The sequence below is a fragment of the Anopheles coustani genome, chromosome 2 (genome assembly GCF_943734705.1).
Source record: "Anopheles coustani chromosome 2, idAnoCousDA_361_x.2, whole genome shotgun sequence".
NCBI classification, from domain to species: Eukaryota; Metazoa; Arthropoda; class Insecta; order Diptera; family Culicidae; genus Anopheles; species Anopheles coustani.
This window is the reverse complement of record NC_071289.1, coordinates 44,429,101-44,443,037: the sequence shown is the minus strand read 5'-3', so window position 1 is coordinate 44,443,037 and position 13,937 is coordinate 44,429,101. Positions and strand designations below refer to the sequence as shown.

The 13,937-nt window shown below is 41.2% G+C and overlaps 1 protein-coding gene across 1 annotated transcript; it reads left to right on the top strand.

Moving 5' to 3' along the window:
• Window positions 1-324: 324 nt before the first annotated feature.
• Window positions 325-13,133, top strand: LOC131264432 (lachesin-like). The gene is made up of 11 exons (XM_058266735.1): window positions 325-445; window positions 6,137-6,178; window positions 8,479-8,576; window positions 8,712-8,919; window positions 9,080-9,226; window positions 9,434-9,562; window positions 10,770-10,904; window positions 12,094-12,246; window positions 12,332-12,418; window positions 12,501-12,614; window positions 12,682-13,133. Exons 1-11 carry the CDS (start codon window positions 325-327, stop codon window positions 12,858-12,860), a joined length of 1,413 nt encoding a protein of 470 aa, XP_058122718.1. The 3' UTR covers window positions 12,861-13,133.
• Window positions 13,134-13,937: the final 804 nt, after the last annotated feature.

Below are 13,937 nucleotides of genomic sequence, written 5' to 3'. Positions count from 1 at the left end.
TCGGTGAGGTGGTATCTCCTGAGGCGGTAGTGGGCGACCGAGTGCACCCTTGTTCTAAAGACAACTAACCCGGACCGGGTGCAACGCGTCCAAAACCACACCGAGTCAGTTGAATTCGGTTAGTGCACCTGCCATCTGGATCCGGGCGGAAGTAGGAGGCTGCTGGCATTACAAGGAGCCTGGCCTCGGTGAGTGGGTGTGTGTTTTGGTTTGCCAGGTCGCTCGCTTCTAGCCTGAACTCTCCGCATATAAGGACTGCTCCTGCCGGGATCTGGGCTCAGCTACGTAGCCACACCAGTCGGTGGAAAAGAGACGACGATCACGATGGCCCGGATGCTGATACGAGCGAACACGGTCTTCTTCCAGCGGTCCACGATGGCACTGGTCTTTGTTGCGCTGTTGCTGAATGTCCTGCATGTCTCCGCAGCGGCCCAAGGAGATGAGGGTAAGTGCAGTGCACGGTACGCAATGGCAATGGCTCAATGTCATGTTTGCCGACTTTGACATAACAACTTTGCTAGCCCATTGTGCATGACGCAGCCGGACAGTTCTGTTAGCTGCTTGCGACCAGTGCATCGAAAGTTAATTTGCAAAAGTTCAAACCGATGATAGGAGGTGCCGACCCGTGCGGCCGTTTGCCCAGTTCTGACTAAACAACAGTTGACGCTTCTGTGTTGGCAAACAATGCTCGATGAGGAAATGAGACAGTAGAGATGCTTGAATTGTTGGTGCCTTGCTACTCAGATGTCTGGAATACCATATGTTATATGCATGTGAAAATGTGAACCGATTGCGAATAGTGTTCAAAGTAAGAATGACATGTGAAAAATTAATCCAATCAACATAGTAGAAAATTGTGAAAATTATAAGATACACAAACAAAATTATGTTGATTGATCTGGTATTTTTCAAATTATTCCAGTAAGCCTTTGTTAATTTTAAAAAATTGTAAAAATGACAAACATGAGATTATAGAGACGAAAACATAGAAAAATAAAAGTTGTTTGTAAAACATACGGTAAGCAAAATATGTAAATTTTGTTCCAGTTTGGTCTTTAATTCCAAACTGGGCTTGTGCTACAGATTGAGACTTAAAATCAAATTTGTTCAAACCTTATTTCAACATTGATACTCACTAAAACTTGGATCTTTCAAAACTTTTACTTGAAAATTTCATTGTAAATTTGAATATTTGTATTTGTAAATTAGCCCAGTACCATAATCTCCAGCAAACATGCCATGTATTTTGAAGATTATCTTTAACATATAGATTTTACGCGGTTTGTACCATCAAAAATACTTTCATTCCCATTATAGCTTTATAAACTTTTTTTTAAATTTGTTATCATGTCTCAAGTTAACTGAACTCGAATATTTTGAGAGATTTGCAAAAAAAAAGCATACCAGTCAATTTAATTGATAAGTTTTAATTGAGAGGTTGATCAGAATTTCACCCTAAATCTTTCTTTAACGCCCATCGAAAATTAAAAATGTTATTCCTCTACTGTTTAGCTTTGAATTTCATATATTGCCAGTAACGGTTTGTCACAGTGTTCCGCAACATAAAATAGATATATGCTATATGCAGCCATATTGCATGTACGGACGTTTTTGTTTAAGAAAATCTACTCTTTTAATCCCATTAATTTGAGTTTCCGGCAAACCATATTATCCAAACCATGGCCACTACAATAAACCCGTTAATCAACACATATGGTCTTTTTTTAAATGTTTCCCAACATATGCTGTTAATTCTCTCCTTTACTTTTATGTTGTTTCGGTTATTTTCCAATATTTATTATAACATCTCGCGTTGGAATGTACCAAGCAATAGTAGTACCATGCGTTTATTGCAAATCCTTCTAATGTGTTCGATGCTCACGATCATTCACTCATCTTGAGGCATTATCATGAACATTACATTCAGGCAAGCGTTTCTAGCAAACGCGTTGTGTTCGAATGAATGAAGTGATTTTTGAAAATACGACGCATTCGGTGCAGGACGTCTTCAATGCACATTTTGGGGCATGGTCGTAATGAAGCGAATCCGTGCCTGCTGGTCGGTTGTCTGGTCCAGGAATGTTCTCCCAGTTTTTGCGGCGCCTCACATTTTCGTACACCAACGGGGTGCAGTTTCGGGTTTGCATTCGCCTGCCCACATTACCAGGAAGAAACGGAAACTGGCTGCCAGATAGTGCCAGAACGACACGCTATAAATTTCGCCGGGACCGCTCGGCGTTGGCCGCGTTAGGCCAGCAGCCAGCGGGACCGATCCTCATATACTTTATACACATTTTGCGCTATAACCAAGTTCTAAAACAAACTTTCCAGATCCATAGGTAGGCTGCCGGCAGGTACATTATGCGATGATTCCCTATTGTTTCGAAGATGAAAATTTATTATTTCCAACCCTCATTGTGGTTCACTCGGCCCGGCCGGGAAAGGATGGTTAGAATGGTTGAACTCAAATTACGGTCCACGTTTCTCTAATGGTTTGCGGACGGCACTGCAGACGGTAGGCCGATGTGGGCGGGCAGGGTGCCCCGGGCCGACTAGAGCGAGTGCGTTGATGGAGCGAAATTTACTTCTCGAACACTACATCCACCAGCCCGGGGGTGGCAGAATGAATCAATGATGTAAGAAAATGAAGACGGAAGGAAAAGTGAAAACATGGTAACTTTTATGTGTCTTCCAGCCACTTACACGAGCACACGTACACTTTCCATCGGCGGAACAACACCATCGCAGAATGGACGCCAATCTGGAAAAGTGAATAAGAAAATATTCAACCTCGGGTTGAGGAGGGGAATGGCATGGAAAAATTCCGCTGCTTTACCTGATCGGGCGCCTGGCGAATTTCGGACGATGACTTGTACAAAAAGCACTCTGACTTAAGGATAAACGAACGAGCTCAGTGCAGTTTGGTGCAGAAAAGAGTGCACACAGCTCAATGAGAACAAAAAGTTAAAAGTTGTGGATTTTTGAAAGGTTTTACAAACTAGATTGGTGATTTGAAAGTTTTTGCATTTGCAAAGTATTCGCCAGCGTTGTTGAAAAGTTAATCAGGACACTTCTTACATCAGAATATTTAAGATTTTCGTCGAAGTGAAAAAAATTGTAAAACGGAAAGAAAATTCAACATCCGTTACATACAACTGATTTTTTTTTCCTGACATTGTTACATATGTCTTGAGGTATATTTTAGCAATGTTGGTATATTTATTGGCTTATTAGTTAAACTAACATGACTCTAATTTACTTGGGGTTATCGAAAAAACTATGTGCATACATAACGTACAGCCGATTAACACCATCAGTGGTGTGGGTTTGAATTCCATCCAATTCCTGTACAAAAAGATAAAAAAAAACAATAAAATTATTCTTAAGAAAAAGTAATTCATGTTTAAGTACAGTCACGGTGTTTTAGAACAGGAAAAAACTTTCATTTTCCCATGAGAATATTGATTTTAATATAATGTTGACAGATTAAATCTCGAGTTCATTAGGATTGTTCGCAAGATATTCAGAAACAGAGTACATAAATTTTTTGCTTCAAAATTAGATGACAAATTTATGCTGATTGGTCTCATAATTGTGCCGACGGTCATCAGCCGTAACATAGAATGTAGTAGTTTATAGATTGTGATTTATTGTTTTCTTCAATCAGCCAAGACTTGTTTAATTTCTTTAAACTAAGTTCAAACTGATCTCAAATAATGATTAATTACATTCACAATAACACGAGGCATAGTATAATTGCATTCAATAGATTTCATTAGATATATCTCAAATTATCATTTAAATGTCCAAGTTCTTAAAAATCTAAAAAAAAATAAATCATAATGAACATAACACAATTAACTTATGAGATTTGCAAAGCGAGGCAATCCTACAAGTAGTTTTAAAATAATTAAAAGCTCTCTTATGGCAATTGAAATTGAGGCACAATCCTTGAGCCACCGGCGATAATTAAGACGAGGCCACGCGATTGTTAATGGGCGTTCAAACGCGTTTGACAGAACCCCGTCCCATGTGTTTCACCACATGCAAGTATTTGGTAACTCAACCAAAGCGTTTCTAGTTTGTTTAAGCTTCGTAGCCAAACAAGGGCTCAACCATTCTTGTCGAGATGCCCTACCCTCGTGTCCTCGTGGGTTAGAAAAGCGAACCGGGGGGATTCGGCTTCGAAGAATCAATGCCGAAAGGAGTGAGGAGGTCAGAGCCGGTGATTCTGCAGAAGCAATCCAGCAGAGCGCGCTGGAAGCGCCTCCACGCCGCGGTCCTTGACGATAAACGGCCTAGTTACGGGTTTAGGAGGTTTTTCACGAAGGAGAACACCGGCGCTGTGTGTGGCGCTTGTATGCGTGCGGTCTCCGCTGCTCTCGCCATGGTTTCATTATTAATGATTAGCTGTTTGGTTATAATTTTCCTCTTCGAAAAACCGCAGACTTTGGCTGAAATTGGTTGAGAAAGAGAGAATGCCAACGGTTTTCCACATCACAGAACATAACATAAAACCCCGACGTATGTAAACCTCCCAGCACTCCACGGGTTGGCGGTTTTTCCACCCGGCTCGGTCCTCCGTCTGCCGTCTGCCGGTCGCTTCATTTTTGCGGTTCCAGTCGGGTGTCGGGTGTCAGGAGAGAAGAGGAAGAGGAGCTGAGGGAGGGGGCGAAGAACGCTCGCGACACTGCAGCGCCCGGTGAGTCGTGGCGCGGTTAAAAGAAGAAAGCCCACGAAGGATGCCAGATGATGGCTAATTCGCGACGAGGTAGAGGGTCTGGGGTAGGTGTGCAGGGACAGGGCCAACCGACGGTCGGTGCCGATGAGCATGAAAGGGAACCAACTTTGCTTTAGTTGCTAATTAAATGAATGAAGGGATTTTGGTTTACCTTTTCAACAGGCTTGTAAATTTTATGATTTCCTTTCCAACGAAGGAGGACAGGGGTCGTCCCGAGGGGGTGTGCGCGGGGAATTGCTTGGTGGTGGATACAGAATCCCTTCGCTCGCTTTGCCATCGTTAACGATGATGGCGTGAGGGTACGGTGCACATTTCGATAAAAGTGACGCCTAATGGGCGAAAATGCTAGTTGCCACGTGAGTTTCGTGGAAAGTCTGCTCGGGATGCCATTTTACTTTTCGCACTATGTTTGTCCTCCCCCTTTTTCCCTGGCTGGCCTTGGTGACTTTTATGGTTCGGCGCGTTGCCTCCGTAGCCCGTTAATTTTGACTTTGCTGGACTTTTTTCTTGTTAATTCTAATAAAATGGCATAAACCAGTGTCAAACTGGTGGTTGAATGTGTTGGTCCTTTTGAAAATCTTTCCACCGGATCTGATTCTAGCATACTAGGAGCAGTTTGTGGAGAAACCAAGCGAACTGAATGCAAGTATTTGTGCAAAACCTTCTTGGTTAGCAGCCGAGTCGACGAGACATTGTGTCGCATGGCGTAAGAGTGGATCATCGGGCCGCCCCAGCACAAATTGACAGCTCGCAATCGTGCGAGACGATATAACAAGCGCGATAAAAATGCAAATAAAGTTTCAGATGGAGCGAAAATTTGCTGCTTGCCACCAACAGCGAGCAACTGCGCCGGAGGCTGCTAGCAACGGAGCCACGATAGGATGGAAGTATTTATCTCCTCGTTGACGTTTCGTTTTGCATCCATTTGGTAGCGTTATAAAGTTTAGTGCGCTAGCCTCTTCAGGATGGGAGATATTAAAACTATGAACTATGGGGTACGGGGTGTTCCACAACCAAATATGCGGGGGTTAAACATAAACCCGGCATCGCTACCATATTCATTCAATTTCAATCTCCATCGCTCAGGGCTTTGATGGGACAGCGGGGTGCAGTGGCGTTCGCCGTTGCTGCTGGCAATAAGAGAAAAAAAAGACATTGAATGCATAAGTAAGAACATTGTAAACAAGAGTAAAACAATTAAAATCCACTCCATCATCTCTCTTACATTCCGGAGGAATAATGATGAGATGGGATGTATAAATTATTGCCACGCAAGAGTCGCAACGCTTTTTTGTTGTCGTTAGTTCTGTGTTCAATTAAGCAGATCAAATAAAACAGTTTACCAACTTATCCCCTGCATTATTTCTATTTCTTTACATAACTTGTCACCAGTAGACGACAATGTGGAGGAAAGCAATTCGTACATACTTGATAAAGGTAAGTTTCAAGATAAATTGTGACATTTTTAGTTTAAATTGAGTTCACAAGCAAGTACCGTTAAGAAATATTTCATACAAAATTCGATTGCACGGTTTAGACAATTAAAGGATACCGAAACCATACACGAAAAAAATTATCTACAGACGGGGAAAAATAGTTACATTACTAAGACTAAAGAGGAAATTATTTTCAATTGATTGGATTCAATAGCCAAACCTATTAGCCAAGATAAAATCTTATGTGTAAACATATATAAAATATCATTATAATGTACACTTATAAGTAAGTGTTCATTTCTTTGCGAAGGGGTTAGAAAAAAATCCACAACAGTAATCAATCATAACGCAATAAAAGACTACATTTCATAACATAATATTAGCAATTAAAATAAACGACTCGCAACGAAAGTAGAAACAAACCATGCGTCAAAAAACTGTCCGGGTAAAGCAGTACAAATTCCATCAGCTTGCCCGAGCTAGGCTCGGATAAATCTGAGAACGGGTTAAATTACGATTCTGATCCTATACAAACAAAAAGATGGCACCATCTTTCAATATTTCGGAAAAAAGTGTATTTTTTAAGAAACTGCACCTGCCAACTGATGAAAACTGTGAAGGCTAACCTTAAGGTTAAATTAAAAGGCTGAGTTCTATTGTTTATTGAACTATGTACTGAATACGGAAGAGAAGGAAGGGAAAACAGAGGATAAAACCATTGAATCAAGGTTATTTTTTTCTATTTTTAGTATCATCCGTTTTTCGGTGTTTTATCATACAGACACTTCATTTGAAGCAGGTTATGAGAGCTTCCATCTTCTGGTGCACTTTGAGGTTATCGATAGCAATCAAAAGCCACTAAGAATCCATTGAAATACCGGCCAAGTGTAGACTAATGGTAGCAAAAAGTAGAAACCAACCCCGCAGCACTAATTGCCATCGAGCAACGGCTTGCATAGTAGCGCCAATGCACTCATTTTTAGGAATAAGTGCTTCATGAATATAATATACCAGTAGTGATGCATTATTCAGTGGCATTATGACAGTGCGGGGTGGAGTAAAATATTCATCGTAATTAAAATTGGAAAATATTGTGAGTCAGCTGATAGTGTGAGATGTTCGGAACGGATGGTGAGAAGACGGATGAGCGTTTTTGGGCAGGAAGGAAAGGAAGGGTCCGCATCCGTTTGGTAAAAGCGAAACCGTGTAGAATAAACTGAGAAGTATCGACAGTGTGATAGTGCCAAGGCGGGATAAGCTATGATTGAGCAGGAATTAATTGGTTCAGCTTGAGCTGACTAAACGAATAAAGAGCACAGTGTGGGAATAGGGTCAGCGTCATGTGGCTTTTTCCAACCTTTTGGCATCCGTTATCTTTTATGTTTTACTTATTATGCTTATTTAGTGTTTGGTGTTTATTACCTGAAGGTGCTGAAACACGAATGCAACTTTCTATTGTAAGAAAATTTCAATTTCCTTCAACAATATGTCAATTCTTGTCGTAAAATAATTTGTTTAAATTTAACTGGTAAAAGATACCAATCCAGTCATGTGTGAATGCAAATTGCATGAAGGCAGTGCCTCTTGTCGAACAAACAAAAATTCTTAAACTGGGTGTTCAACCGTTTTCTGAACCTCAAACCAGTACTTGTAAATACTATTACCAATGTGGTATACGATGTGATTCATTTGTATATCTCGTAACAATAAATTTCGTTGCTGTTGTGTTGCGTTACGTTTGAGTTAAATAGAAACTAAATTGAGAAAGCAAGGCGTTCGGAACGTGTCGTGTGTAGAGAAAGTTTTAATAACACTGAAAACACGAGTAAAACTACCATGAATGTCAGAAGTTACCAATTGATGAATGTTGCTATGATTTATTTCCGTCTTTATAGTTATCATTGTTTAAATGAAACTTACTACATTTGTAACGTAAGTACAATCAGTAGTTTTGATAAAATATAAAACAATTTTAAAAAGGTAAATTACTACAAATTAGTTTAACAATTATTTCCAAGGTTCGTCTCATCTTCACAGACACATTTCATCGCTGTTCATGCACCAACCCCCCTTTTTTACAAGTGAAAGGTTCCAGTGAAATTAAATTATTGCTTGTGTTCATCCCCAGTAGACAAGATCATTGTAATGAAGTGTCACATTATTTATTTGTAGTGAAAGATTCCATGCTTGACATAATTCAACTGAACTACAGACTTATAATAATAATTCAAAGTGTTTTGAAGTAGCTTCCCAGTTCCCAATAAATCAAGGTAATACTCATGTCGATGCGACCATTTTCAGATTTGCCGAAGTTTGGAGAGCCTATCCAAAATCTGACCGTGCCGGTCGGCCGAGAAGCAGTCCTCACGTGTGTCATCAACAATCTGCAGACGTACAAGGTAACACCCCGGAATTATACTTCCCGAGAGGAGAAGGAATTATACTTCCCGAGAGGGTAACCCAAAAGGCGAAGCGTACGACTCGTTAGCAGGAGGATCATTACTACAGGAATCTTTGTCTGTTCGCCGTCTTAGGTCGCGTGGCTCCGAGTGGATACTCAAACGATCCTGACAATCCAAACGCACGTCATCACCAAAAACCATCGGATGACCATCGCTCACGTGGAGGGACGGGCTTGGGTGCTGCGCATCCGCGACGTGAAGGAGTCGGACAAGGGTTGGTACATGTGCCAGGTCAATACGGACCCGATGCGAAATCAAATCGGTTACCTGAATGTTGTCGGTGAGTATGTGCTGAACAATCTCACTTGTAAAATTGGAAAATGTTGCTAGCAACGCAACACGGTTTAATTGACGCACCCTCTGTTGGCTTATGCTAATGAGAATGTTTTTTCGCTGCGCGTTAAAAAATAAAACAAACTTTAAAAATATAATCCCAACAGTTCCACCGAACATATTGGACTATCCCACCAGCACCGACATGGTAGTGCGCGAGGGAAGCAACGTTACATTAAAATGTGCCGCTTCCGGTTCCCCAACACCTTCCATTATGTGGCGCCGCGAGGGCAACGAGCCGATCAGCGCAGGAGGTAGGACGATTTGGTTCTCTGTATGTTTGCGCGTGTGTGGCCCAAACTTTTTGTTTTCCTCGATTACCTTGAACTATTTTATTTGGATTCCGCCCACCATGAAACTACATATCACACAAGCACAAAGTGCATCGAGTTGAAAAACTACAACCAAATTGTCTCATTATTATTCCATCCAACCGTGCCGGCCCACTCTGCGCCAAGCAGCGACCAGCCTGAACAGCTCCACCTTTTCCATTTCGCGGGTTAATCGACTGCATATGGGGGCCTACTTGTGCATCGCGTCGAACGGCATCCCTCCATCGGTCAGCAAGCGCGTCATGTTGATTGTTCACTGTAAGTACGTCCCTTCGTTTGTTTTCCACTCTTCGTTGCAATGACCGTGGTGATAATATGCGTAAACATAATAAACCGTAACAAAATAAACCAACAATCTGGTCTGGAAATTGTCGGTCATATGAATTACCCCTCAATGTTCGTAAAATTAAATTTCTGAAGAAGTTTCGCTTTGCTGGCTTGAATTAAAAATAAACTTTTGTGAAACGAGCCTCATAACATGTCAAAGAAATATGTTTTTTTGCAACGTAGCTTTGCAATACATATACTAAACCAAGTTTAGCAACTTTAAGGAAATTATCGTCGAATAATAAGTAAGTCGATCCAAACTGTAAAGCACTGTGGGGTAGAGGAGCACACTGTTGTTTATCTTCAAGTAGTTAACAGTGGGTGTTTGTGATATTACTGGATTATTAAAAATATCATACCCTCTGTTGTTCCCAAAACATTGGTCATGAATTCAATTAATACTTCTTGGGCCATCCGAGGACACTACATTTTTTTTTTAATCAAAATTTTATTAGCAAGTAGAGAATTAGTATAGAGTTTATTAATAAAGTTGATGGAGCAAAACAAAATCCTCGTTTTGTGTTAGAATAAAAATGTTACAGTTAAATTTACGGGGTGACAGTATGCAGTGCTTTTATTGCCCGAAATACATTCATTTTACAATCTTTGAAGTTTGATGCGAGTAGTTGAAGCAGGCAACATATTCACAAATGTTGAAAAATAAGGCGATTATGGCGGCTTAAGTTGTTCAATGAAGCCATTTTATGCTAAAATTTGACCGAAAATCATCCAATATGCATTAATACGAGGCCTATTTTTTTTTGAACGGATCATCATAAATACAATGCAAAATAACAAAACAACAAAACCTAATTAAGCAGTAAAAAGCATTTCCAGGTGATGTTTATTATAAAAAGTGAAAGTTTGAAATTTAAACCACACATATTTTAAAACATTCCTGTTCTTTTAATTCATTCAATTTTTCCTCAGCCGTAGCAATTTATTGTAATATTGTTAAATGAAATCATTATAAATCTTCATTGCGGTGCGTTGAGGAACTAAGTTCTTATTAGCTGATAATGCATTTACATTCATATATGAAGACATCTCTGCTAACGACGCACAAATTAAACCACCGAATATTACCGTTGAATGCTATTTAGGGGGTTAATGTGTACAATTTATGTGTCTTCCCTAGTTCCACCAATGATATGGATCCAGGATCAGCTGGTCGGGGCAGCGCTCGGCCAGCGTTTGACTCTCGAATGCCAATCGGAAGCTTACCCACGGTCAATCAATTACTGGATGAAGAACGACACCATCATAACACAAGGTAAGACAACGTCAACGATTGCCTTCATCATTATTATCATCGGGAGTAACCGGCCGGGAGGAAAAGATGAATAAAAAACATGCCAACGAAGCATATCGATCTGGGATATTTCGGATCCAGGAAGATTTCTCGACCTTCGTCTGGCCGAAGTACCTAGTTGGTTTGCCAGCAGCGAAGAACCCATCATTAATATTTTCCCCTTCACTGCGATAGAAACGGACTGACTTTTGGTTGACGGGCAGCGGATTTTACCGGCTACACCAACAATCCTACACCAATTCGTGTCCTGGGATGCTACCGACCGTTTGTATGCATGTTTTTCGGCGGCGTGTCGCTCGTGGATGGTTCTGTGTTTTTTGTGGGGTTTGTTTCGCCAAACCGGAGCGAAACATCACCAAGCGGATGGAAATAATAAACAAGGAAAAATCTGATAACGAGGAAAAATTGTGTCACAATCATCATCTTGTTATTCAATCAAAGTAAGGACATTCCGGGAACTCCCAGGACAATAGCGATGAATAAAAAGGAATCCACCGAGGGTATAGCGTGTAGCAAAAAAAAAAAAACAAGGTAGATAGGAGAAGAAAAGTCTTGCTCGTCCGAGAAGCAGTGAAAGATAGTCCTGCTTGTTCTGTTCTTTTATTCGGCGATCTGAACGACGGCAGGTGAAATGATAAGGGCCCACGTCAACGAATTCATTACCCTGCACCATATTTTGGGTGTACCTGCGGAAGGAAACGCAGGCGTGATGTTTCGGGAAATTCGAAGCGCGGGGGCAAGATTTATGGGAATGATCTTTACTTGAAAAACATCTTTTTGTTTGATTTGTTGCAAAATGCAAAAATAAACAAGAGATGGGAAAAAAAATAAACAAAAAAGAGAGGTATAAATTTTTGGAATACTACAGAAAAGGATGCTTTCTGGAAAAAAGTATTCGAATTATCTTTTGAAAAAACGATCTATAGAAATGCACCATTTCACCACCTCATAATTTCAGAACGAATTAATTTCACGGCCACAATTATCATTGTAATTAAGTAGATAAACTTCAGTTGATAAAAAGCTACAGTAAAACACAATAGGTCTTTGTTTACTTCATCAAAGCATCGCTATAAACCATAGTTTTCTTTTCTAAGCGTAGTACAGCTTTATTGTAGTATTCTTTACACATTATCAATTGTTTTCACAGGCAAACACTTCGAACCGTCGATCAAGGAAATCAACAGCTACAAGGTGGTGATGAAGCTCACTATTAAGGACATCGACATCGGTGACTTCGGGACGTACAAATGTGTCGTAAAGAACTCGCTCGGCGAAACGGATGGCTCTATTAAAGTGTACCGTGAGTATATCCTTCGAGTTCGGTAGACAAATTATTGGAAGTGTACACTTTAATCGGTTCTCGGTCTGCTCTCTCCCGTTGGCAGACATTCCTTCGACGACGGCGCTAGCGACCAGTCCACCGGTCACGACAACAGTTGCAACAACGACCGAGGCAGCCTACAGGAAGAATTGTACGTTTCCTCCCACGGCAGGTGGCGTTCACGGTGATGGCAATTAAATGGCGACAATTTTTGTGTTACTTTCTTTTTGCAGACAAAAATAAAATTTATCGTCAGTCGGTGGACGATTTGTCAGCGTCGTCCAATAAGATTCTGGGCCCTGGAGAAAGTTCCGAGCTGTGGAACATCGATGGAACCATGGAGAAAGGTACGGCGCGAGTGTGTGCAGCGAAGTAAATGTAGTAGCACCTTAACCACTCTTCTCTTTTGCGTAGATCGCGATCATCGGTACAGGGACAATGCGGCCAGTTTCAGCGAGGACCAGCGTGAAAAGGAAGCATTCGTCGATAACGAAGCAAACTCCGGGACCGGCCAGCCTCCAGGCGCTGCAGGGGCCATTTTGTTGATCGTCATATGTTATACGTTAGCAGTTGGTACAATCACTCGAAGGTGATTGCAATATTATTAGAGGTATTAGTTATGAGCTGCTCTAAAGCGGAAGGCTGCAGTCGCGAAATCATTATTCAAAGATTAACTCTAGACAATTCGCAATGCGAGAAGGCAGAGGAATTAGGCCAAAAGATTTAACAAAACGATTGTGCACTACAGTTCGGGGGAAAAATATAAAAGTGTGAATGATAAATCTATACCAAGTACGAAATTGTAAAGCAGCTTGGAAGGTTACGTTGAAATCAAATAATGTAATAAAGTTTTTTTTGTAATAAAATCAAATTAATCTTCAACAATTTTGTACCTTTACAGAAATTACTCAATGGTTTGTGCGGTTCGCTCCCCGTGTTTGCGGTATGTTGCGCTTGTCGAAGTCCTTATTTTGTCCTCCGCCACCTCAGAACTGATGGTAAGCAATCGGCGTTGCAGCCACGAGCTATACGAAAGAACTTTCAAATCTCCAACCATGCCGTTTGTAACGTTATCTGTGCGGATGGAAAATTTAATCTGGAAAATGGCTTGTTTACGCGTTCACTTTCGCGCCACGTATTCAACGTTCGCGCTGCACACCAACGACACTTCCTGCAACGTTCCTAATTTCACTGTGCGCCTTTCGTGGCGGCCCTCGGTGGTGTTGTTGTGGTATTGGCCGCTGCTTCTGCTGCTGCTGTTGTCGGTGTTGGATTGTTCCTTCAGCTCTTTCGCCGCAAATTGCGGCCAATTTGTTTCACTTCAGTGATTTAATTATTCATGATGGCTAGACCGGCACCGGCATGGGCAGTTTAGGGCTTTGGCTCTCGAGCGTTCAAGGAAGTGGTACAAACCGTTAGACGCTGCGATAGGAGTAGGATAATTTAAGGATGAGCCTTCGAATTCGGGCACACTTCCTTCTTTCAGCTTCGACCTAAGCCCTCCGGTAGGGTGGCGCAAGGAAAGCGCTTTAAATTTAAAAAATACTCGACCCGCTAACTGATTGAATTAGAACTGGCAAATTTTTCCTTTACTCCGGGCGTGAAATGTATACATGCCCTTTAAGCGTCCGACGCGCAGAAGACATTCGTCCATACGATTTGTTCACGAC